The sequence below is a fragment of the Xenopus laevis genome, chromosome 7S (assembly GCF_017654675.1).
Source record: "Xenopus laevis strain J_2021 chromosome 7S, Xenopus_laevis_v10.1, whole genome shotgun sequence".
Lineage (NCBI taxonomy): Eukaryota > Metazoa > Chordata > Amphibia > Anura > Pipidae > Xenopus > Xenopus laevis.
In genome coordinates this window covers 73823134-73848427 of record NC_054384.1, presented here as the reverse complement: position 1 = coordinate 73848427, position 25294 = coordinate 73823134, and the positions used below count along the sequence as shown (strand labels likewise).

Here is a 25294-nt window from a genome sequence, read left to right as displayed (position 1 = left end):
GGCCCCTATAAGTTATCGGCCCCTCTACAGCCGCAGGGTCTACTTGCTCTGTTTCTCCTGATTCCCCAGCATTGGTAGTTCAATGGTTTCCAAGGCTCCGTTGCCAGTTCCCTGAGAGATTGATTAAAAGACTCTCTCGCCTGACTCAGGCCTCTCCGCCGCCCTGCAGCAGCCAGCATCGCTACTTGTACAACTCTGACACCTCCGTTCTCTCTCTGTTTCACAAAACATCGCTGTCCTTCTACAACTCCCTCCTCCTCCTCCTCCTCCTCCCCTCAGAAAGGCACGGATAAAGAAAGCTAGACTTTACTCGGTAACTGCATTTCTCACGTTACAAAAAAAGTCCCGCCTCTGGTACATTCCACCAATGGCGCTGCTGTATAGAGCTGCTCCCTCTCCAGGCAAGCTATTGGCTCAGCTTTAGGGAATTCGGCCGCCCCCTTCTCCTCCCTGAGTGTGTTTGGTTGCTATGGAGATAGCAGCACGCTGGAACTGTGGGAGGCAGGATGAAGATCTTGCAACACTTTCCCTAATCCACACAGAGCATTAACTTTTGCTTTTTCAGTGGCCACTTTCTGCTGCTGCCGCCGCCATGCGAGACCCTCTGGTAACTTCTTATTTCTTCTGATCCAGAGTAACAGCTGAAGTGCCCATCGCACTGACTAGTCATTATTGCTGCTGAATGAGTGAGGCACCCAGGCTTGTGCGGGACATACTGATCATGCTAAGTCACGTGTCACACTGGCCCAATATTTACCCACCTCAAAATTATTCTACATTCACTATAAGGTTATTATTAAATGATTGCAAATGTAAGATGCTAGTATTAACTAAAATAGCATTTTGGTTTAAATCACCCATATTGATTTGTTCAAACACTTTTCCTCCCTTATTTAATTTCAATTTTAGTTTTGACCTTAACAGATATTTGTAGGCAAATCAGTTAGTCCTAACTTGCTTATGCTTATTACATGTCACACTGTGTTTTGCAACTCTCTCATCAGCATGCTAAAATGAAACTGCAGAATTTTATGCAACTGCTTCTAAAGATACAACAAGAAGCAGAAATATGGAGACTTTTTAAAAGGGGAACTGTCATTGCACCCAAATTGCCACTTATAGCCAGTAAATCTGAAATCCGATCTGTCCCAATCCACCCCTTTTGCATGACTATCCCATCACAAACATGGAAATATATCAGCGGCGCATGCAGCACACCACACTGACCCCTGGATTACTCATTTCAAAGGTTGACAGCGCTGACAGTGTATCTTGGGCTAAAAAAGCATGTCTATTTTGTGTGGTTGGGAATTGTGCATGCATTGTCTCAGCGTGCCCAATGTTTAGACGGAGGCATTATGTGTTCACAGTGAGTGGTTGGAAGGGTATTTAGAGCTTTTGTGGCAATGTGGTCACTTATTTTTCATCGTTTAGTTTTTAATATAGTTCCAGCTATACTGTATATGCAAAGAGTGGCCTATACAATTAGAATTGACGGCTCTGCATGCAAGTTTGTAGACTGTGAGCTGCAGTCAGAAGGGTGCTTACTGTATATCTACAGTTGTATATCGGGGCTTATTCTATTGACACTGGGCATCATTTATCAACCTAAGCATATTTGCTCCTCAGCAGTAACCCATCCCATCAATCAAATTTGTTTTTAATTTGATAAATTATCCGTGAATTTTTTTTTAAATCTTGTTTTCTTCCCATGTTCCTGATGATCACCCACATTAACAGGCCTGTTTCCCACTCCTTCCAATTTGCACCCAAATTGTTGGTAGCCCAACTACTAAAAAGCACTGAAACAGACTTAAATATTTCCCAGTATATCTCAGTAACAGGAATAGATTGGTGCGTGATCAGGGATGTGACAAGGCAGGAATCCTGATAAACAACAGCTTGTCCCCAACATAATAATAAGATAATGTTTATACTGTTTCATAAAGAAACAATATATTATAAAGCTTTGAACAGGAGAAAAGTGCTTGTTTCAGGTCCCTGCAGTCGTTATTGGTAGAGAAAAATAGGGATTTAGAACTGGAAAGCCATTTTTATTTTTGCTCATATGCGCAACCCAGAGCAACAGTGAGGAGCAGAGAGGATCAGGGAGACTGGAAGCAAGATGGCACTCTCTGGGTCATGCATTTTGCACAGGAAAAAAGCAACTACACAAGGTCTGAGCTCAGTGATTATAACCATTGGGGTGCCTTTCCATAAATTCTTCTGATGCGGTGACTTTGTACCAAACATTAGTTGGATAATTGCTTTTATAAATAGGTTATGTGAATAGTGAATGCGTAGATCAGAGGAGTGTTGTGCATTCATGTGGTCACAAACACTGTTTGCTCTAATTTCTTCTCAGCTATGTGAGAAAAAAAATTATTTTGTGCGCACATTTTGAACTTGTTTGCGCACTTGTGCACAGGTCAGAATAAATGCAAGATGTAATGTTTTCAAACAAAATTTTTGTCCGCACCACAGTTTGTTTTGTGTGCTGGCCTCAAAATTTGTGTGCACTCTTACAAATTTAGGGTAAGGGCAAACGGGGAGATTTAGTCGCCCGGCGACTAATGGCCTCTTCTTCTGGGCGAAAGTTTCCCCGAACTGCCTTCCCGCCGGCTATAATGAAAAAGCGCCAGCGGGATGGCACTTGAGGTGCTTCATTTTCCGAAGTCGCCCGAAGTTTGATTCCTCATTATACCAGCCGAGAAGGCAGGGGTGATCCTGGCCCACCCGCCGCCTGAGGCAGCAGCAGTTGCTGCTGCCCCCCCTCCCCCGGAAATTCGCTCTTAAAGTACCAGGAGCAGCATTTTTGCTGCCCCTGGTACCTAGTGGGGCGCTGCCGCCTGAGGCGACAGCCTCAACTTGCCGCATTGGTGAAGCACCCCTGCGAGAAGGTAGGGGAAGGCAGATCGGGGAGATTGTCGCCCAGAGGAAGAGGCGATTAGTAGTCAGGCGACTAAACCCCCCCTGAATCTCCCCGTGTGACCTTAACCTAAGAGGGAACATTAGTGACAAGCTATGAACTGGATTTGAAAGTCTTTGTGAATTCCCGTCTTGGTTTTAGAGCAGGGGTGTCCAAACTTTTTGCAACAAGGGCCAGATTTGGTGAGGAGAAAATGTGTGGGCGCCGACCATTTAGCCCGACATTCTTTGAACCATTCACACCGTTTAACTAATTTAAACAAGGAATCGAGTAGCCGTAGCGGTAATATTTGGGCACATTAGTGAAATGATCTGCCTCTTCGTCTATACTGCTGCCTGTGTGCTGAAGGTGTTAGCATTAGACACGTACTGGCACGGAGAGATGTGCTGCTCTCGCATACTTTAGCGCTGAAGGTGCAATAGAAGTAGTGACGTGCCAGAACAGTAAAGTAAAGAAGTATGTGAGAGCGGCGCATCACTACGTGCCAGTATGTGTCTATTGCTAACACCTTCAGCACACAGGCAGCTGTATAGACCAAGTGGCAGATCATTTCACTGATGTGCCCAAATATTACTGCTACATGTACAAGATACCTGATGGCGGGCCGCATTATTATTAATATCTTGAAGGAGGCTGAGGGCCAGTGTAAATTTGATAAAAGGCCACAATTGGCCCCTGGGCTGCATTTTGGATATGCCTATTTTAGAGATATTATAATTAATTCTAACAGTTCAACTTCTCTTCAGCTATTGCAACACAACACCTGCCATTAGTAAAACTTATATACCAGCATTTTATCATATAAATTAACTACATTTATTTAAAGCAAGTACAATATCAGTCAACTACATCAGTGCTTAGCCTTCCAAGCTCTTATGGAACTGAAAGTCATAAACATAACGTATTCCAGAGGCCTAGTCTGGAACAGAAACTTAGAACTGGGCAGCTATAAATGTAGGTTGCCCATTTTCTTAGAATTACTCTTTTATTTCAGATTCCTATACAAACTGTGACCTCTGCATTAATACCATGCCCTTTATTTAGTGAGTTGCAGTAAAAAGAGATTTACTTGGGGGAGGGTTGACCCATCCATAAACTGCAATTAAGTCTGCCAGTCACCAAGTCTAAACATTATCTACATTTGGTTTAAGCAGAAGCATTTTCTCTACTTGCTCTGTTTAGACTATTTATTATCAGTTTAGACTGTTCACCAGCTCAGGAGCATAGGCAGTTTTCATCACTTCATTTGCTGAAATACACCAACAGAAAATACATCTCTTGTGTTATCTGATGTCTGGTCACATTACTTTCACTTTGGGAACACATTTATTTACAATTGAATTAGAGCAGTGATCCCCAACCAGTAGCTCGTGAGCAACATGTTGCTCCCCAAACCCTTGGATGTTGCTCTCAGTGGCCTTAAAGTAGGTGCTAATTTTTTAGTTCCTGGTTCGGAGGCAAGTTTTCGTTGGATAAAAACCAGATGTACTGCCAAACAGAGTCTCCTGTAGGCTGCCAGTCCACATAGGGACTACCAATAGCCAATCACAGCCCTTATTTGGCTCAATCCAGGAACATTTTTCATGCTTGTGTTGCTCCCCAACTCTTTTTATATCTGAATGCTGCTCACGGATGAAAAAGGTTGGGGATCCCTGAATTAGAGAATCCAGAAGAATTCTCGGCAGTTTATACATTTTTTATGAATTATTAAGGCTTTGCTGATTCAAAAAATGTTTCTGACAGTCAGAAAGATTCTTAAAAAACTGATAAATGCGTCAAAGTCAGAACTATTCTGTTTGGTAGAATGTCAATGACTAGTGGTGCTCAGCAGCAGACTAGGGTTCCCCTTCATCAGTAAGTGCAACAATACAAAAAAGTGCAAAGAGAGCATTTTTTTTAGCAAATATTATATTATATAGCAGAGTGATCCATCATTAGACTTTATAGCCAATTAGAAAAAATGCTTTAGTATAACTCACAACTTCCCCAATGTACACCAATATACACCATAACAGAAGTATTTTTGACATATGAAGGATTGATAGTCTTAACTAGTGTAGGGAAACTGTCATGCTAACTATATTTAAATTGTGCACTTTTTCAGAAACAGCTTTGACTTTGTGGCCTGGCTCCCTGGTGTGACCTTAGACAAACAATGGAAATCGCTGCACACAACATTCTGCCACCAACATCTGTAAGTACATTATAGTTTACCTAAATATTCTTCTGTCCCATAAACTGGTAGAATATAAATTTTATTTGGAGTTTTCTTGAAGGTGCACTGGTTGTCAACTGTTTGGTTGGATATATGAGTTTGAATATGAACATTTCACATCAGCTCTGTCTATTCTGACACAATTTTCAATTGATTATTATTTGTTGGTTTTGAGTTATTTAATTCAGCAGCTCTCCGGTTTGTAATTTCACCAATCTGGTCGTTAGGGTCCAAATTACCATAGCAACCATGCATTGATTTGAATAAGAGACTGGAATATGAAAAGGAGAGAGCCTGAACAGAAAGATGAGCAATAAAGAGCTGCAATAACTATACTTTGTAGCCTTACAGGGCATTTGTGTTTTAGATGGAGTCAGTGACCCCCATTTGAAAGCTGAAAAGAGTCAGAAGAAGAAGGCTTATAATTCAAAAACTATAAAAAAGAGAAAATGAAGTCCAATTGAAAATCTGCTTATAATTAGCTATTCTACTCTTTTAAGTCTCTTCAGCAGAGAGCGCCAAACAAACCTACAGGCAATCAGGTGGAACACAAAGTTTAAAGGGCGTTAAAATAAAAATGGCTAAAAGATTAATATGTATAAAAAATATACTAAAGACAGCTTTAGAGGAACACTTTCAGTGGGTTCAGTAGTAGTTGGTAGTAGTTAACATCTAGTTAGAAGCTACGTACACATCACTAATATAAGATTAGTAATATTTGTAGTTAGCATTCAGTTTTTGTTCTTTGTAACATGTGCATTGATGTTCTGCAACTGTCAGGCTTGGAATTTCTAATTCTGTCTCCTGGGGCTTAATTACCCTAGCTACCAAGCAGCAATTTAGAAGTCAGAATATAAGATCAATAGGGGAGGACCTGCAAAGAAACTAAGCATTAAAAAAAACAATAAAATGGAACCTGTACAGTCAGTTTCTGGTTGCCCGGGTGACAGATCCTATTGATCGGTTCAAGTTTTCAGATGCAGGCTGGAAACATGTCGAATAGGAATGATAACAAAAACAAAAATCTTACAAAATAAATAAGTAACTGAAAAGTTGCTTAGAAAAAAAATCCATATAGCAGTTTGTCTGTAGGGATGGGCGAATTTTTTCGCCTCGTTTCGCCGAAAAAATGACGCCCATAGACTCGTATGGCAGCGTGCGTCAAAAAAAAGACGCGCGTCAAAACAGTTTCGCCGCGCGACAAAATTTTTTTGACGAAGCGAAACTGGTCAAATTCGCCCATCCCTGTTTGTCTGTTGTTGTTTTGATTGAGGAGTGATGTAAATGACTGGAACAATAGACTCCCATTTACACTGACAACACTGGTTACTTCCACTTCTTTCAATGCTCCCTAGCAAACCTGTCACTATCTTTGCAGAATGTACTTTTCGGGGCAGATTTATAAAGGGTCAAAGTGAAAATTGGAAGTAAAAAGATTCAAATTTCGAGCTATTTTTGTGTACTTCGACTAGGTAATAGTCCAAATTAGATTAGAATTTGAAAAAAAATTTGAAAATTCGAATTTCGAAAATTTATCATGTACTGTCTCTTTAAAATTTCGACCATTTGCCATCTAAAACCTGCCGAATTGCTGTTTTAGCCTATGGGGGACTTCCTAGAACCTCTATCGAGTCAATTGTTGGGCTTTGAAAAATCTAAGGTTTTTTTGAAAATACTTCAAATTGAATTTGATCTTACTTTAATTTGAACGATTGAATACAGCCTATTCACGTGCAAAAAGACTTAGATTTTTTTTTAATACATTTCGGTTGGTCTTTTTGTATTCAAATTTTATGGGAGTTCAAAAAAACAAAATTCGACCCTTGTTAAATCTGCCCCTTCATGTGTGTATGCATATTTCTACTTCTTCCATTTGGAGGTGAGTTAAGGACATGAGGGGGTTCCCATATATTATGGGGCTTCTGTAATTCCGGCTAAATACAGCAGGCCTGTGCAAAAAAAAAAACTGCCTCACAAAAAATGAATAATTCCTTCCAATAATTAACCCTTTTTATCCATGTGTACCGTATTTCATAGTAGTGGTAGCGAATTTGTACCTGGTGAAGTGGCGCGGAGTGTGGTGAAGCAGTCACTGGCGAAAATTCACCCTTTAGTGAATTTGCTCCATGGAGTGGATACCGGCTTGAAAATGCATACAAATATATTAAAAACAATATTCAAGACACAACTAATTTATATTGGTGTATTCAAAGTACAAATTAAATATGCTGAGTCTGACCAATATTGCTTCTAAGTATAAATCTCTTCAAAATACACAAGTGTTAAATCCAGCAGAAACTTACAGAAACCATACATTTTCTTTAGTGTACAGTGGCTCTTAATTCTTGTAAAGAAAAATCAATAACTATACCAAAGATGTCCTAATTGGTAATTTTGGGAAACTATATAAATTACACATAACACTTTGTATACACTGTAACGTTTGGTGAAGGTGGAATCATTTTTTGATCCTGTTTTTTGTGGTTGGTTCAAGGACCAGTGAACGTCAACCTTAATGTTACAACTCACATCTGTAATTCCTTCATTGCAGAATAGTTTGGGGAAGGCTCTTTCCAGTTTCAACATAACAATGACCCTATGTAAAAAGCCAGATCCGTCCAAATGGATTTGCTGAGCAGGGAATGGGAGAATCTGACTGCACAGTCCTGACCTCAACCCAACTGCACCCCTGTGGGATGAACTGGAACCCTGGGTGTGAGCCAGGTTTCCTCCTTAATATCACAGCCCAACCTCACGAATGCAATTGTGGCTGAATGGAAACAAATCCCACCAATAATATTCCAATACCTAGCCAATTTGTGGCATCACCCCAGTAATTATAATTGCTAGCCTCAGACCCTAGCAAACAATGTTACACCATGCATCCAATACGAGGAATTTATACGTTTTTCTATAAGCTCTATCCATTCAGTTCATCACACATTTCCCGTGCTTTCAATTAGCTCACCGTTCTAATGTAGTGGTTCGGGTGCAATATGCCCCGAACCCTGCTCTTATTGGTGCCCCAAGTAAGGGGGGAGAAAGACCTTATGTCCAAAATATTTTTTATATGTAAAGTTATACAGATAGGCTTACCCTTTCGGTAATGTGACCCGGGTGCTGCCGCCCCAAGTCCGTCGCTAAGGAGACAATCCGCTGTGTAGAATCCCAAAATATGGGAGCGCACTTCCAGGGTCACAGATTGGTGCTTCGATTTTTCAGTAAAAATTACTTTTATTTAAACATTAGTTAAAAACATCAGTAATGTAGTTGTGCTCAAGAGTGGGCGAAGCAATGTTTTTTAATTGTTAAATATTTAAAGCATTTTTGTATAGGTGATACTAATCAGTGAATTAGTTGAAGTGTTGCATTATGGGGGGGAAGGTCACGTTTGTGGGTATAAATAGTTGAAGTGATGGAAGTTTGTTTAGGTCTCCGATGAAGTATGTCTATACGAAACACGTCAGACCATAAACTGATGTAATTCTTTTTAACTAATGTTTAAATAAAAGTAATTTTTACTGAAAAATCGAAGCGACCAATCTGTAGCCTCAGACCCTATGCCAGAGCTCCCATTTGTAGGTATGTAATGAAAATAAAAAGGTGCAAAGGCAAATTCTCTATGTGGTGCCAATGTGTTAGACCCCCCCCCCCACTTTACATCACTGCTAACCTTCCTGGGACAGTGCTTCTGCCTGCTGAAAAGTGCACCAGCCCAGTGTGCTGTTCCTGCTGCACCACCATCTTGCCCGATGTCCCAGAGATCCTTTGCACTCTCTGGATAGAGTGCATGCACACAAAGTTGTGACTTTAAAGTTTAGGTCTGATCTTTACTGTGCGTGTGTAGTCCCAGTCTGGGATTGCTGGGGCATTGGTGGCAGTGTGCAGCGAATCACTGGGGCATTGGCAGTTGTGTGCAGCAGGTATACCACAATGGGGAATCTAAAGTAACTGTTCACTGGGGTGGTTTCTAACACACTCACACCCCCAGAGAATTCTCTTTATTTGTGCTTTAGGAACGAATTTTTGAATCTTGTCATGTAATATTGCATACTTAATGACGTCTGCTCACATTTTAACTTGTATGTTTAAAGTGCATTATTTTTGTGCAATTATGACTTTTACTCAAAGACATGCACATTTTTCCCATTAACAGACTTGCAAAACAACTGCAAAAATACATATATGTCAAAAGCTAATATTTTTTGCAAAGAGATTTTCATTATATAAGTTTACTCAAGTACTCTTATTACATTCTCCTGAATATTTAGCCAGTTTAGGTCTGCATTTATTTTTGGCAAAACACAGAACAGTTAATTGTTCACAGTAACTGTACAATAGTAGATTGAGACATTGAGGCATTCAATCATCAGTTCAACATTTTTGTTGAATTAAGCCTAACTCTTTGCTAGATGAACTTGAGAAAGGTGAAAAAAAAACTGGTAGCCTTATACAGGGGAAAAATCTCTTTCTGACTCCAAGGGGGTAATTAGACCAGCCCCTGGCTTAAACTACAATAAAGGCATGTATGCTGCAAGCTAAACTGTTGCTATATGACCATGCTTTAGAACAGTGTTGTCCAAGTTCTGTGGTACCGAGGGCCAAAGTTTAACTGGCCTATGTGGAGGAGGGCCGATAATGGAAGTCAATGTTGGCCACTCCCCCTTTTAAACCACACCCACTGTAAACCACACCCATATTACCACAAGAACTTTTAAGATCGTATCCACATTAACGGTGGTAGCACACCAAAAAACCAAATGGTTGGTGCTCCCTGCAGGGAAATCCCTCATCACTCATATGAACAAAATTGAATTCATGTTAAAAACATACCCTTAAATCCATATGCCTCATCATCCCCTGTGGATAATACAACAACCCCCCAACACATGATTAAACACCTTAGGGGCCCTTAACAACAATTTCCAAATGCTAACAAACCCCTAACAGGCTTACATCCCACAGGTAGGGTAGGGCAAGCAGAGAATGGCACACACAGGTAGGCAGGGCCGGGCCAAGGTATTTTTGCACCCTAGGCAAAGGCTTCAATCAATGCCCCCCCCACCCAGTCCTGCATTACCATTTCCCACCTTACCAGTCATATAGCCCCCTGTACCTGTGCCAGCACCTATCATATTGCCTCCATTTGTACCTATACCAATGGCAGTCAATCCCTCAGATTGCCCCCATGCCCCAATCTGTACCTGTGCCAGCATAAGCCAAAACATCCATCATATTTTTACCCCCAATCTGTACCTATGCCAGCGGCAACCAAAAGAATCCATCATATTGCCCCAATTTGCATCTGTTCCAGCAGTAGCCAAAAATCCATCATATTGCCCTCAAACATCTTTGTACCTGTGCCAGCAGCCACCATATTGCCCCATGTACCTGAGCCAGCAGCAGCCAATCCCATATATTGCCCCCAATCTGTACCTGTGCCAGCGTCAGCCAAAAAATCCACACTATTGCCTCAATATATGTACTTGTGCGATCAGCAGCCAAATATCCATCATATCATCTGTTTACCTGTGCAAGTAGCAGCCAAGATATTGCCCACAAATATGTACCTGTGCCAGCAGTTGCCAAAAGGGAGCTGGGGAGTGATTCTGTCTGGAACAGGGGGTTTATAAAGTTGAAAAACTATTAAAGGCCAAGCAAATCAGGGTTTAAAAAAGAAAGAAAGGAAATTTCCCTTAAAAGTGTGCCCCGCCCCTGATTGCACCCTAGGTGGGCGCCTACTCTGCCTGCCCCTAGTTCCAGCCCTGCAGGGAGGGAAGGCAGAACAGAGCAGAAGACAAGGAAAGCTATCATTCTAATATGTACTACATACAGTGACACAGTGCTGGTGCCTGTGCCAGCAGCTGCCAAAAGGGAGCTGGGAGTGATTCTGTCTGGAACAGGGGGTTTATAAAGTTGAAAAACTATTAAAGGCCTAACAAATCAGGGTTTAAAAAAGAAAGAAAGGAAATTCCCCTTAAAAAAGGGTGCTGGGGAGTGATTCTGTCTGAAACGGGGTTTATAAAGTTGAAAAACTATTAAAGGTCAAGCAAATCAGGGTTTAAAAAAGAAAGAAAGGAAATTCCCCTCAAAAGTGTGCCCCGTCCATGATTGCACCCTAGGTGGGCGCCTACTCTGCCTGCCCCTAGTTCCAGCCCTGCAGGGAGGGAAGACAGAACAGAGCAGGAGACAAGGAAAGCTATCATTCTAATATGTACTACATACAGTGACACAGTGCTGGTGCCCTACAGGTCTGGACTGAGAATTAAAATAGGCCCTGCCATTTCAGGTACACATAGGCCCAATCAGCATACACAGAGGCCCAAGCAGCCCCACCAGCCCACTAAATACTGACTTTCTATGGCACCTTATAGTAGCCCCTCTGGCATTTGTCAGAACCCACAGATTGCCAGTCCGGGCCTGGTGCCCCATTAGTATTTTGAATAAGGTGTGAACAGGTGAACAATGTGGGCAGTTTCAGTCTGGGTCTCAGGTGTGAACAGTACAGGCCTTTAGGATGTGAACAATAGAGGTGTCACAAGGTTGAACAATAAATACAGTGGGATCACAGGTGTGATACAATGGATTAGAGTCTGAATTTGAGGTTTAAACAATGCAGGGTGCAGTTTATCTCTACAGTGATACCTTTTAAATCTTACATATAGTAAGCAGACACAGCATCTGGGGGGCCAAAGAAGGGGGGTCACGGGCCGCCAGTTGGACAGCCCTGCTTTAGATGTTTGAATATGCAGGGACAAGTGGAGTATTCACAAAATACGAATTCCCCATTTTTAAAGATTTCCAGAGTACCAGTTATACATAAAAATACAAATAAGAATATACTGTATGTAGCACACAGCACACTGTCTAATGCTACCTTCTTTCAAGAGAGGTGCCCCTAGACCAGTGATCCCCAACCAGTAGCTTGTGAGCAACATGTTGCTCTCCAACCTCTTGGATGTTGCTCCCAGTGACTTCAAAGCAGTTCTTATTTTTGAATTCCTGGCTTGAAGGCAAGCTTTAGTGGCCCAAAAAGCAAATGTACTGCCAAACAGAGCCTTGTGTAGTCTGCAAGTCCACATAGGGGCCACCAATTGCCAATAACATTCCATGTTTTTCCATATTTTGCACCTGTAGGAACTTCTTGCATGATTATGTTGCTCTCCACATTCAAATGTGGCTCACGGTTAGAAAAGGTTGGGGACCCCTGCCCTAGACCGTGAATGCTGCATTCAATTTAAAATAGGCACTCCCACACAAACTGCCTCCTATTTTATCCCTATTATTGCAAGTGCCCCTAGATGCAGGCACCTTTGGAAAATATACAGGGACAAGAAAAGGTAATGGCAATATGTTATGCAGTGAATATATTTGCTTTTTATCCTGGGCTGTGTTAGATTTTTTTTTACAAGGCCAATGCAGTGGCCCAGGGAAAAGAAACTAAGTTGGCAGCACCATCTTATTAAACTTTTCCTTTTTGAACTTACATACTTCCCAACCGTCGTTTTTTTGCGGAACAGTCCAGATTTTGACAATTCAACCCTCAGTCCCTGATTTTAATGAAATGTCATGAGTCTCTCTTTTATATCCTGCACTGAGGTCAGAAAAATTCATGAAACTTAATTAAATAAGAGGCTTTTTGGCAGAGAGCCCAGAATACACAGCACCTGCATTTAGATACAATTGTAACTAATGAGCTAAGCAAGCCTCTTGGGAGAAATGAGTCTAGCAGCCTAAAGGGCCATTTCAACTACATTAGCAAAGCTTGAACTACACTTAAAATATGACCATAAAACCCCCAGAAAGGTATTCAGACTTTCCATAACCTGCCACATGTAAAATAGATAGGGGGTGTAGTCAAAAATGGGCATGGCAGATCTTTTTGTCCCTCTTTATATTTTTCAAATGTTGGATGGTATGGACTTAGACTTATGTATTTGTAGTGGCATAACATTTTTGAAATCTTATGCCACTGCATATGCACAAGGCAAAGTTTGTGCTATGGATATCTACTATAGGTAATTATATAGTAAAATGGCTGCATGCCACTGCTTTACTTTTTTCTCGGGCTGGTGCGTTCTTTTCCTAAAAGGGGCAGGTTTGGGTCTGTCACGTCAGGCATACCTCCCAACATTTAGGAGACAGAAAGAGGGACAAAAAAATATGGTGCCAAAATTTTTGTGGTCATGCCCACACCTCCTAATTACCAGGTTAATTTTACATAATTTGGCAGGTTATGAAAGTTTGAACACATTTCTGTGGTATTTATTTTTTATTACAGTTTTGCAAATGAAGGAGAATTGCCCATAAGGGTAAGGCCACACTGGGCGTTTTGTGGGCGTTTAGCGCAGAGTGAGGGAAGGCGTTTGGGGATATTGGTCGCCGCAAAGACGAGGCCAGGCGACCAAATCTCCCCAAAATGCCCAGTGTGGCCTTACCCTTAAGCTGAGTCTTGTTCTGGCTGTTCCGTGCAGCAGATCAAAGAGAAACCCAGGACTTATCAGTACAAATCCGTGACAGTGGGTTGAGCTGTCAAAAGCGGGTCTGTCCCACTCAAAACGGGACAGTTGGGAGGTATGACATGTGACCAGGTGCTCCTGGTTGCTAAAAACTGTGCCAACCTAGGTTATTTCTGTAAGAACACCACGGAGTGAGATAACCACTAAAAATGACTTTGGTGTTTAAAGAGCATCTATCAGGCACAGAAAAATGCACAGGCTACCCTAGGCTATAGCCAATGGCCTAGTGTGATAAGGGGGCCATCTACCTTTTTTTCCAATTATTATTTCTGGTTCCAGTGTGGGCAGCCATATAGGGGCATATACAGTATATATGCACTTAAGGAGTGAATTGCTTGAGGGGCAAATTCCCTCTACTGGAGTATGGGCTGAACTAGCTGGCACCTCTGGTGGGGGATTTTCCGATGATAGATGCTCTTTAAGGAATTTGCTACAGTAATTGCTGTAATACAATAATGCTCTCACAACTGATTTTACATACCAGGGATTGCATTTAAGATATAACAATTGCTTGAGGTTAAGACTGTAATTATAATGTAGCTTAAAGGAGAAGGAAAGGTAAATTACAAATAAAGTTGTATACATTGCCCACGAAATGGAGAGATACTTACAGGAAGCATTGCTCTATACGTTTTCGCCTGTTTCTGTAATCCAAGATCGTAGTAAATTTTTTTTGCAAAGTGCATATAATAGAAAATCCACGCGCACTCTGTCAACATGGCGGCCGCAAAGTTTGTAAAGGGCTAAAACTTCAACGGCACGGTGTCAGTGCGGGAGAGCGAATTGGGCAGCAAAAGTAATACGGTTCAGGAGAGGTGCAACAATTAAAGATAGGTATAAAAAATTACCTTTCCTTCTCCTTTAAAGAGCAAAGTAATTAACAATAATAAGGGTATCTTGTTTTGTAAGATAGAAAAAGGCTCACCCACAAATCACTTGAGAGTAGTCACTCAAACCACAACAGCAGGTACAACTGGCATTGGGGGTTACTGTCTAAGGCATCATGGGCTGGGATGTCACCTACCTGTTTTAGGACATTGTCCTAGACATATTCTATAACCCAGTCTTGATATGTCTAAAAATAGAATGCATTTTTGTGTTTATTTGTGATTTACCACATACAAGTACAATTTGGCTACATGTGCCATAGTGAAAAATGGTGAAATTCACAGACTGGCCTGTGGAGCAATCCATTATATTCCAAGGCAGAAGGGCAAAAAGTACAAGGAAGTTTGCTACTGACCTGATTGTCTGTCCAGCATACATTTACTGAAAATCATACGAAATATCAGCCCTTTGCAAACATGACACATATCCTGATGCACCCGTAGACTAATTACTACTCATGCCTAATTCTAATATAGTGTTCTTCCAAAAAAAAAATAATAATAATAATCTGCTGGGTGGGATCAATAAGTAGCCATGTAGACTACTTACTACTCATGCCTACTTCTAATATAGTGTTCTTCCAAAATACAAATACAAGTTTTGGTTACATTTATGAAAAAGTCTGTGACTGGGGATGCCATGTGGAAATTGTTCTTTGAAAAAAGGAAACCATAAAAGTCTCATGAAAACACAAGCTGAATGCACCCTGTTTGCAACATTTGCACCTTGTCTTTTTTTTTAAAAAAATCATAAGATTCTCCATCTTAGAATGGAGTAGTGCAACACTCTGAATTTGAAGAGGAAACAATTTATAGAAGGGAACATTATGATGCTGTAGCGTATAAGCAAAATATTTAATACTTCTGGGATTTAGCTAATCATAAGATAAACATTTATTTAGGCACCACAGAAAAATGTTGTGCAAACAGACCAGAGGGGAATTTAGTATTGCCAACAAAAGGTTGAAAAGAGTTTTGTTACATTTGTAAAGGTGCTACTGGGTAAGCCAAAGTCTTATGTAGAATAAAATTATAGGGCACAGCCTTATGATCAATATTGATTTTACTAAAACCCAGTCATAAATGCCCCTTGCAAGAATACGTCAAGGGCTGTTATCAACGTGGACTGTAGGATTAGGAGTCTGGAGCCCAAAGATGTGCCTGTTGCACACAACCAATGACCTAACTTGCCTGTTGCCATCTGCTTCTGGGGGGAGGGGGGTTGGCAATCCATAGTGTATAGAATACAATTGTGCTCCCTACTCTAAGGGGGTTATTTGTTAATCTCTGAATACCTGAACTCGAAATTTTCAGTATTTATTAAAGTCTGATGGTATGAAAACTGCGAATACGAAAACCCAGCATCTCAAAGCTCTCGGGGTCCTGTATTAGTCAATGGGGAAGGTCACAGTGTCTGCGCTGCTGTCAGTACCGATATCAGACGATTTCAAGCCAAAAAGTCTGAAAAATTATTGTTTTTTGCTGGGAAGTCCAAAAACTTCAGACTTTTCAGGCAAAGCTCCAAATTTTGCCCAAACCTATGTTTTTGAATGATAAATAAGGTCCATTCAGGAATTCAGAGTTGCTCCGATTTTTATCTTAGAAATACTGAGATAAATTCAGAGCTTGATAAATAACCCCCTTAAGCAGTTGTAAAAACCCAGCCCCAAGAATTTCAGATATTAAGGAAATGACACACAGTGCCATTAGCCACAGCTATTCAACGTCACAAAATACCCAGCCATAGACAATAGAGAGTTGTCTCGGCTAAAACACTTACATTTACTAAATTCCGAATGCAAAAATCACGAAAAATTTGTGGTTTTATTTTCTTTTTTTTTTTTTATGAAATCACAAATTTTTCGGAATTTTTTAAACCCCAAGGATAGAAAAGTCTGAATCTGAAAATTCAGCATCTCAGACCTGTCGAGGTTGCATATAAGTCAATGGGAGATGTCCCAATGATTTTTTTATGTGCGCTGGGTTTCGTGCTTCGTGAAAATCATATGGAAAAATCCGAAAAACTTTTTTTCCCCGCAAAGATTATAAATAAGTGTAAAAAACCAGAGCAGATTTGATCGCAGTTTGTAGCAGAAAATATTGAGATGAATTCAGACTGATAAATAACCCCCTTAAATTGCTTAATTGCTCAAATTTACATACATGGGCATTTTTAAGTGATTTGAGTGTTTTAGCAGAGACAATTCGAAGTATTGTCTCCCCCTGGTAAAAAAGGTGCTTGGTGCAAATTTGTCCAGTGACCATAATAACCAAATATTTTATAAAAGTAGGCTGTTTGAAACAAGTTTCTAATTGGTGCATTTTGACAAATGCATTGATCACCTCTGAAGTAAATAAACCCTTATATCATGGATTTCATATGTAGAATGGAACATAGTAACACAGGCTGTTTATCCTTCAACGTTTTAGGAAGGAAAATTGGTACAAAAACACATAAAACATCAATATTTGGTTTGGAAAGACTTTTATTACTTGGCACCTCCTTGATCATTAACGTTCAAGTGACATAAGGAAATGTTAGCTCAGAAGTCTGGAAGAAATTTGGATTTGTAATAGCAGGAGTAGAGTACAGCAACGAGTAAAACAATGCACTTCTAGATTCACAAGACTGCCAAATAAAATATTTCAAGTGGCAGTTATAAACTTAAACAAAAAAAAAAAAAAACAGAAACACAGGATTGCAAGTCATTGTAAACATGGATAGGTAGTCTTGCTAATATCTGAGGCATGTCCAGCCTACATCATTTTTCCTGCATCCCCCTAGAGATAAAGGAAAGTTTGCACAAAATTTCCTTGTTTCGACTTGATCTTTACAATACTATACTGTGTAAATTACAGCTTGACATACAGCAGGAACAATCAAATGATTATTTCACACACACACACACACACAAAATAATGCAAACAGCACATATACTGTTTCCCACACTACCTGGTGAATGCTGGAGTGCAAAATGGCAGCTCTAAAGCCCTTGTTATGCACATTCACACATAGTAAAGGTGGTGATAGGCAATAGCTGGAAGAAGTTCAGAATAAAGAAGTGAAAAGCTGCCACTATGTGCCTGGTATTGCACAGCTAAGATTCCAACAACCCAACTGCGTCATCATATGTGTCTGTGGAAGTTACAATAAAGGTTTAGATAAATCTAGAAGTGGCCAAGCACTTCAAGTCATCATTTTTAAATAATCTGGTGGCCTGATGGAGGATGAACATAGTCTTTTAGAAAGACTGCAATTTGGTTTGTAATGTGTGATGGTTTTATCATCAGGACTTCGAGCAGAAGTAATTTCAGGAAAATGTACACTAAAGAAAATTTGAATAATACTGAGGCATATTGCCTCTCCATGTTCAGTGTCTGAATCCGCAGCATACAGTTAAGAACATAGTATGGGCTGGGACATTAAGCTTTTCCTAAGACCTGTGTACCATGTTAAAAAGCCAATAACAGTAACAAAAAAAGTCTTCACTTACATCTCCTCATTGGTTATTTCACTTAAGAATAACCCTAATTGAAAACATTGGATGTTTAATAAAACTAAGTTTTTGCAGAGAAGTGTAAAAACTGCCTCAGATCCAGAAAGCAATAATTTATTATACCCCTCTTTTTAAAATTTAAATTGAAGAGCAGCAGATACAAATATTTGCGATATTGTTGGTCCATTCTTTATAACTTGGTTAGCGTCTCACTCCGAATTCTCCCCACACGTTTCACAAATGTGAAAGATACAACACACAATAAGGTCAAGTCAAGGATTCTCTCTTTATATACAATTTTTTTCCCCACATAATGGCTTTCCAAATACACTATATGTATGCTTGTCTTTTAGGGTGCCCATTATAGTCCAGATAATTTGCTTCAACTGGTTAAATATCTCAAAGCAAACCAGGCAAGTGGTCATCAGCAACGCCTGAATAATGGTATTATCATGAATAATGAAGCGAATTGAACCATGTTGCACTGACAATTTTAGCACTTGTAGAAACTGCTCAATGAGTAAAGTTGTTGGAAGAGAAAAACTGCTCAGAGTAAAATTGTTGGAAGAGTAAAACTGCTGGATTAGTAGAACTGTTGGAAGTGTAGAACTGTGAGAAGAAGGAAAATATATTGCACTTCAAAAAAATGACAGTTATTTTGCAAAATGTCAGTCTCATTTTAGCCCTATTACTCAGGATATCAGTCATCCTCATCAGAGCTTTCTGGACCCTCATCCTTAGCCACTTTCCAGTTTGTCCGCCTGCTTTTGCGCTCCACCTTGTCTACGTCCTTAGGTTTTGATCTGTGATACTCTTTTCTGCGATGTCTTTTAGTTTGTCTCCTTTTATGTTCCTCTGACTCAGCATCTTCTGTGCTGCTCATCTCATCACTGGAAGAGTCACTGTCCTGCCCAGATGAGGATGGCTTTTTCCTCTGTGCCTTTTTTCTCAGCTTCTTCTTACGTTTGGACTTTTTCTGTTTCTCCTCACTGTCATCGCTACTGTCACTATCACTTGATGTTTCTGTTGACTCGTCTCGTTCCTTCTTTCGCTTTTTTAGCTTTTTATGAGATCGCTTCTTCTGTTTTTTCTTGTGAGTCTTTTTGGACCTTTTCCGTTTGTGGGATTCCTGCTCCTTTTGTTCCCTTCGTCTTGCTTTTTCTTGCCCATTTGTCTTCCTTTTGGAAGTTTTTTCTTCCCCGCTGGTGGAATTAAAAATATCAAAATAAATTACATGACCTACTTTAAAGGCATTATGAAATCATTTTTTGAGGGCTGCTGGATGTAGGAATTAAAATACCCTCTTTTTCAGAGACTAAGTTTCCCTTTAAAGTGTGAATTCATGAAAAATAAATCAAAAGTAAAAGTAAATCGAAGCCTAGCTTTCTGTCTATATCATAACTTACCTGTCTGTATCAAATTCCTCAGGGTACAATTCTTTATACCCACTGTGACCCCATCTGTTGTAAGGCAAGAATAAAAATAAATCAGCATGTTTTAGCATAGACTGTTTTGAAGTCCATAGGAAGCAGAATGTATCTGATCACACATTGTTTTTTCCTGGCTACCAACTATTGTCTGCAACAAAAATAATGTTTTCAACTTTTATTTTATATATGATATGATTTAAATTTAAAATGCCATCTAGGATGATGTAGAAATTGAGATTATTCTACTGATCAGGTTGGTGGCTCAACTGCTCAGGTAATTTGAGGTCAGCAAAAACACAATATATCAGAAAAACAAAATATACACCCAAACAAGATCTTAGTAAAGGAGGCACCCATCTTGTTTGGTTTAGTGCAATTTTTGAATATTGATTAAGCCTTCTTTTAGTAGCATGTACATTAAACTAATACAAACTGTAAAATCAAATGTCGCTGCTGCTCAGTGTAAATACTCTACTGAAATGACTTGTGTAATGATAATCTGTAATTACCAACCTGTCTGGAATATTGGCCTCACACTCAGAATATTTTTTGTTCCAGGCACGAATACTTAATGCATCCTGTCTCAGAATCACTGCAGTATCCTCTCCACTTTTCACCTGCTCCTGGCTTACCTGAGCATCAAAACCACCTGATCGCATGCTTCCCCTGTAAGATTGGGCAAGACTTAATGTTATTAACACAAAATTCTTAGGATTGTACTTAAGTACTGTGTCCTGGATCTCAGTGTGCCCCCTCAGCCTGAAATGTGTACAGGCAATCTTGATGTCCTACTAAAGAGCCAGTCACATGAGAGATGGGTTTCCCCCTACCCTTTACCTCTGGCTCTGCTGCTAGATTTAGCAGCAAGTATCAGGTGGTGGCTGGGGTATGGAAAATATGGCCCTGAAAGGTAGCTTCCTTAGCCTTCCACAAGAAGTAAAGAGGTCTTTCTCAAAGGAACACATTGGTTGCTAAGCATGTTAAGCATTTTAAGCTATTCCTGGGTGCAACTTTTATTAATAAAAAAAAAACTACCATTTGTTTCAGCTAATATACGTGTTTTTTTAACTTCTTTAACCGGATATATGGCTTGATATAGAATAAAAAAATAAAATAAAATCACATTTTTCATAATAGCATCACTTTTTGAAACAGACCCAAAACGTTCTTCTGTGAAATGGAATTAGGTGACACATGAATGCCCTTACTGCTCATTCAGTTTGTGGTTCATTCTATAAGGTCTATGATTATGAATACAAATCAGGATTTTAGGAGGAAATAAATTGATTTGGGGGAAAAAGGGAAACAAAAGCGGGTAATTATGGTGCAGAGAGTACATTTTAACATTATATCAAAGCAGCGGACAAGCAAAAGTAGCTAAGAAAATATAGTGAGAATTTCTTGAGAATATATAGAACTTGAGAATATATAGAACAATTACAGTCATTGTTTAATTTGAATTTATATACCTCTTATCAAATTCTTCTGGATATAACTCCTTGTAGCCACTGTGGTCCCATCTATGTGAAAGACAGAAACAGTCACATCACTGTAATGAGGAGAGGATAAAAGCATTATATTCAGAAAAAAATATTTAAGTACAATCTAGTAAAATATGTAGAAATGAATACTGAAGGGACAGGTCACTGGGACTAGAACAAAAAAAAAAAAAAAAACACCTTGCAATGCTTAAGGCTAATTGTCAGACCTAGTGGATCGGCTTCTACACTTCTTGGATGTGCCTGCACCTGGATACATTACATCGGCCTGGGTGCAGGCACATGCAGCGGATTTGCTTTGTCAAAATGCAAACTCTAATGGGGGCTGTAGGAGTGGATTCTCAGCCTGCATAGAGCAGTGGGGTTAATCATCTCCTGGAATCAATCGCCAGTACTGAGCATAAACAGTTAAAGCCGATCCAGAACTGGATGTGGAATCTCTTGCAAAGCAATGTTAATGATGTTAAGATTGTGCAAGACGCCCACAAAAAGCAATAAAAAAAATGGGGCAGTATCGGGATGGAGGACTCGCTAGTGAGACTCAGAAGGGGTGAGAGAGGCAACTAAAGAACTACTATTTTTGATCTATGGCTTTCTTCTTTAAAGTAGAGCTAAATTAATGATAAAGCAAGCCAGACACACCATACATTAACTTTTGAGATTCAGTACCCGCCCAACACAACTACAGCCCTTAGCAGTAAGATTCTGTGCCTCTGAAGATGACCCTAGTAGCTCCTCATCTCATCTTTTCTGCTGCATCATGGCACATGCTGCTGCTGTCACTTACTGAGTTTAGGAACCAACACACATTATACTGTATATACAGAAAATAAATGTCATAATACACAATATGTAGTTGCGTTATGAGAAAAAAATATTTTGGTGGTAAGTTGAGTCTTTTAATTTTATTAACAAGGATTTATCAATGAAAGAATGATATTTATATCCTGCTGTCAAAAAAAAAAAAACAAGAAAAAAAACAGACAAATATGGAAATGCTACTGTTGCATTTTAGTTTTCAGTGCTGACTTGTTAATGTCTGGAGATGTCCGTCTTCTCTTTGCTCCATAAGTCTCGTCTGTCTGTTTCTCCAGCTCTCTTACTTTCCACATTTCACTCTCTTCTTGAATCTAAGACAAACAAATAGTAAAAATCAATAATAATACTAATAAAACATCAAAAATACAATGAAACTATTTAAAAACGCATAATATACATATAATGCACTTCAGATATGGATATGTTATCTAACACAATAAAAAACACCTCTACACATGGAAAGTCAAACTTTCATCCTTATAGCCGTCATGAACTACATGAACTACAAAAAATCCCTAGTATTTGAAAGCGATTTTTAAATGCTACAAGTTGTAATTTGCATTTTCTTGAAATGTATGTTTTAACCCTACCTGATAATGAAATTAACTACTATCAGTTGTGCACTAATAAATATATTTGAAACTTTACATGGAATTTACCTCTTAGTATGGAATGGCCAAGTGGAGTGGAGTAGAGTAAGAGTGGAGTAGAGTAAGAGTAGAGTAGAGTGGAGTGGAGTGGAGTGGAGCCCCCCCCGGCCAACAATCAAACAACAGAAAGCTTGACAGATCTGAAAATGAGATGCGAAATTGAACGGCACCATCGACTCTTGAAGTATTTAAAAAGCCTAAATTTTTTACAGATGCACTATGTGATTTTTTATCGTGCCAAGCATCTATCTATCGGTATCACTTGATTGACGTAAATGTTAATTGACACTATATTATTGATTATTTCAGTTGGTCCTGTTTGTTTTTTGTTTTGCTGTTAAAATAATTTGTTCACTATATTGACTACTAGATGGTGTTAAAGGGTATAAATTGTTGTACGGTACTTATAATTTGTCAGTAAGCTTGATAAAAGGCCGCATGCCCTGAAACGTTGCGGTGATGCCCACAAAAGCATAAATAAAGGCTTTTTAAATACTTCAAGAGTCGATGGTGCTGTTCAATTTCGCATTACATTGTTTGCCAATGGGAAGTGGCCATTGCAGAACGTGCTCCATCCCTAAAGAATATTGAGAATCCATGTGCTGACTACTCTTTCTTCACAGATCTGAAAATGAGGCCAAATTCAGTCCTTGGTCAAAGGACTTTCCTAATCTCCTAATAAAGATAATATTGAATCCTCTTGACTATGGCATAACTGAAAAAAAGATACACAGATTAGATCAATAGTAAAACACAGGCTTAGCAATCACTGGCACATCAAATTTTTAAACTTTCAAACATTCACAGTTATATATCTTTTTCCTGCATTAATGAAGTAACTATTATAGGCCCATAATGCTATCACCCATACACCCACTTGTACTCCCATATATTGAGAAACATCACCTTGTTGTGGGCATCTGTGTGGCGGATAACATTTCGAAGGAGAACTTTTCCAAGAGGAACACGGGACATATCAAAATCTGTGGAACATAAATCAGCTGTTAGCTCCCAAATGTACAACAATGCACAACAGTTAATGGCATGTATATTAAGACTCATCTCGTCTAAACGACTGTCAGAAACGAAAAAAAAATGCACAATTCGTGTTTTAAATCAACAGAAGAAACCAAGTGCGGACTAAATATAGATTTTGCACTGTAATTTCAGTGTGAATTGACCCTATAAGATCCTTTAAAAATACAGCTAATTAGATTGGCTACTTCAATAACTTTCCAGTTTCCTTTTTTTTTTTAACAGAAATATGTCAAGTCTTCACTCTGACTGCCCTGCAAGTAATGCAGTCGGCATATTTGGCAAATGGAAGTCACCTTAAAGGAGAATTCAACCCCTTCGGCGCTGAAAGTCACAAAGTTTCTGAAAAAAGAAATCGGAAACTTTGTGACTTTGCGGTGCATGCACAGTAGATCCTTACCGGTAAATCCCTCTACTGCGCATGTGCCACCACATGCTGGCGAATACAGGAAGAAGAGCGCACTGGCAAACATGGCTGCCGTGAACTCAACAGGAGAGGAACTGCACGGAGGGGTCAGTAACAAGTTGGGGCATTTGCCCGGGGAGGTCCCCATAGACGCAAAGATTTCTCTTGCCGAACGACCGATTTTAGCGAAATCCGACCAATCCTTCGAAATTATCGCGTGGTTAGTGGGATTATAACGATCGAACATTTTAAGATTTTTCGGCCAACATCTGTCAGGAAATTGATCGGGAATGTTAAAAAATCTTTGTTGGTCCCAGGGCCAAGCAGGCAGCTACTGTTTTCCTGGCAAATTGGTCTTTTTAGTTGATGGACAATTCGTACGATCGTTCTGAGATAATCGTGGTCTCACGATGATGATCCGATCTTTTAAAAATCTATGGCCAGCTGTAGGTCAGGGGGTAGGAGGGAGGGATTTTAGCGCCAAAGGGGTTGAATTCTCCTTTAAGACTTGTTTACACAAATACGCTGCCTCCCTGTGCAGAATGTGTATACAAGCACTGAGCGATACAACAGGTAACGTTGGCCCGGCTTACTAGAACTTGACTAAAAAACAAACATAACCAAGATTTAGGGTAAAATATTAAACTTGGTATTTCAGGAAGGTCTTTTGCTCTGAGTTGGGGTCTAGGCCCTAGTGTGTAATAACTGGTTATTGCTGGACAGACAGAATTATACATTGCCTGCAGACTAGTAAGTGAAAGTTTAGTAGCTGTGGTTACAGTTCCTGGGATGGATCTGTAGAGAAGCAGGTGATTCAATGAACAGACAATACGAAGTGCAACTGTTTGGGGGGGGGGGGGTGTTACCTGTCTTTAGAAAGTTCCTAAACTTTCCTGTAAGTTAAAATGCGTCTACAAATTTGTATATTGAAAACAGGAGGCAGAGATATTATGAATATGACATCAGGTAACTTTACAGAAAAGAAGCGCACTCACATACGGGTTTATAATAATAATACACCCCCATGCTGCCGCACACGCTGAATGAACCCTCCCCCCCCCCTAAGAAAAGTTGATGCGCTTTACCACCTCCCCGACCCCCAGCACTTCTTGCTAACACTTCGCAGGGATGTACAAAATAAATCCCGGCATGTTAATGGACGGACTTGTGAGTAAGAGCAGAGGCTGCGTGGCAGATTGGCCATCCCTACCTTAGCTTACCTTATATATTTTATAGAATTTAATTCTCCCCTAAGGAATAATGTGCCTCCTTTCTACCTGCTCCACTCCAAGTGCCAAGAAATGCGACGAATGGAACAGTCCTTGCTAGAACAGCCTCTGTAGTTCACCGCTTCCCTTTCCTCCCGGAAATTCACATCTTTCAGCTAGCATCAGAAAAGGGGCGGAAC

At 39.8% G+C, this 25294-nt stretch overlaps 1 protein-coding gene and 1 long non-coding RNA gene across 4 annotated transcripts; one reads left to right on the top strand and one right to left on the bottom strand.

Annotated features, from left to right (window-relative positions):
- Positions 1-444: 444 nt before the first annotated feature.
- LOC121396478 lies at positions 445-20523 on the top strand. The gene is made up of 3 exons (XR_005963060.1): positions 445-607; positions 5034-5123; positions 20036-20523. It is a non-coding gene; the product is annotated as an uncharacterized LOC121396478 (long non-coding RNA).
- nkapd1.S (NKAP domain containing 1 S homeolog) lies at positions 17024-25294 on the bottom strand. Of its 3 annotated transcripts, none has more exons than XM_018242394.2 (7): positions 25164-25294; positions 23352-23428; positions 22006-22106; positions 20947-20997; positions 19991-20143; positions 19454-19507; positions 17024-19249 (listed from the first exon to the last, which is right to left on the bottom strand). In XM_018242394.2, exons 2-7 carry the CDS (start codon positions 23418-23420, stop codon positions 18748-18750), a joined length of 930 nt encoding a protein of 309 aa, XP_018097883.1. In that variant the 5' UTR covers positions 23421-23428; positions 25164-25294; the 3' UTR covers positions 17024-18747. The 3 variants fall into 3 exon arrangements, with proteins under 3 accessions (XP_018097883.1, XP_018097882.1, XP_041427333.1); XM_018242393.2 differs by having other exon boundaries at positions 25107-25259; XM_041571399.1 differs by lacking the exons at positions 23352-23428; positions 25164-25294 and adding an exon at positions 22455-23320.

Bases quoted from the DNA above. Each gene is read 5' to 3' on its own strand.
- nkapd1.S (XM_018242394.2), bottom strand. From the start codon at position 23,420: ATGTCCCGTGTTCCTCTTGGAAAAGTTCTCCTTCGAAATGTTATCCGC. The intron at 20,998-22,005 runs GTCAGCACTGAA...TCTTTCACATAG, and splicing joins ACATCTCCAGACATTAACAA to ATGGGACCACAGTGGCTACA. The intron at 19,250-19,453 runs GTAAGTTATGAT...TAATTCCACCAG, and splicing joins GAGGAATTTGATACAGACAG to CGGGGAAGAAAAAACTTCCA.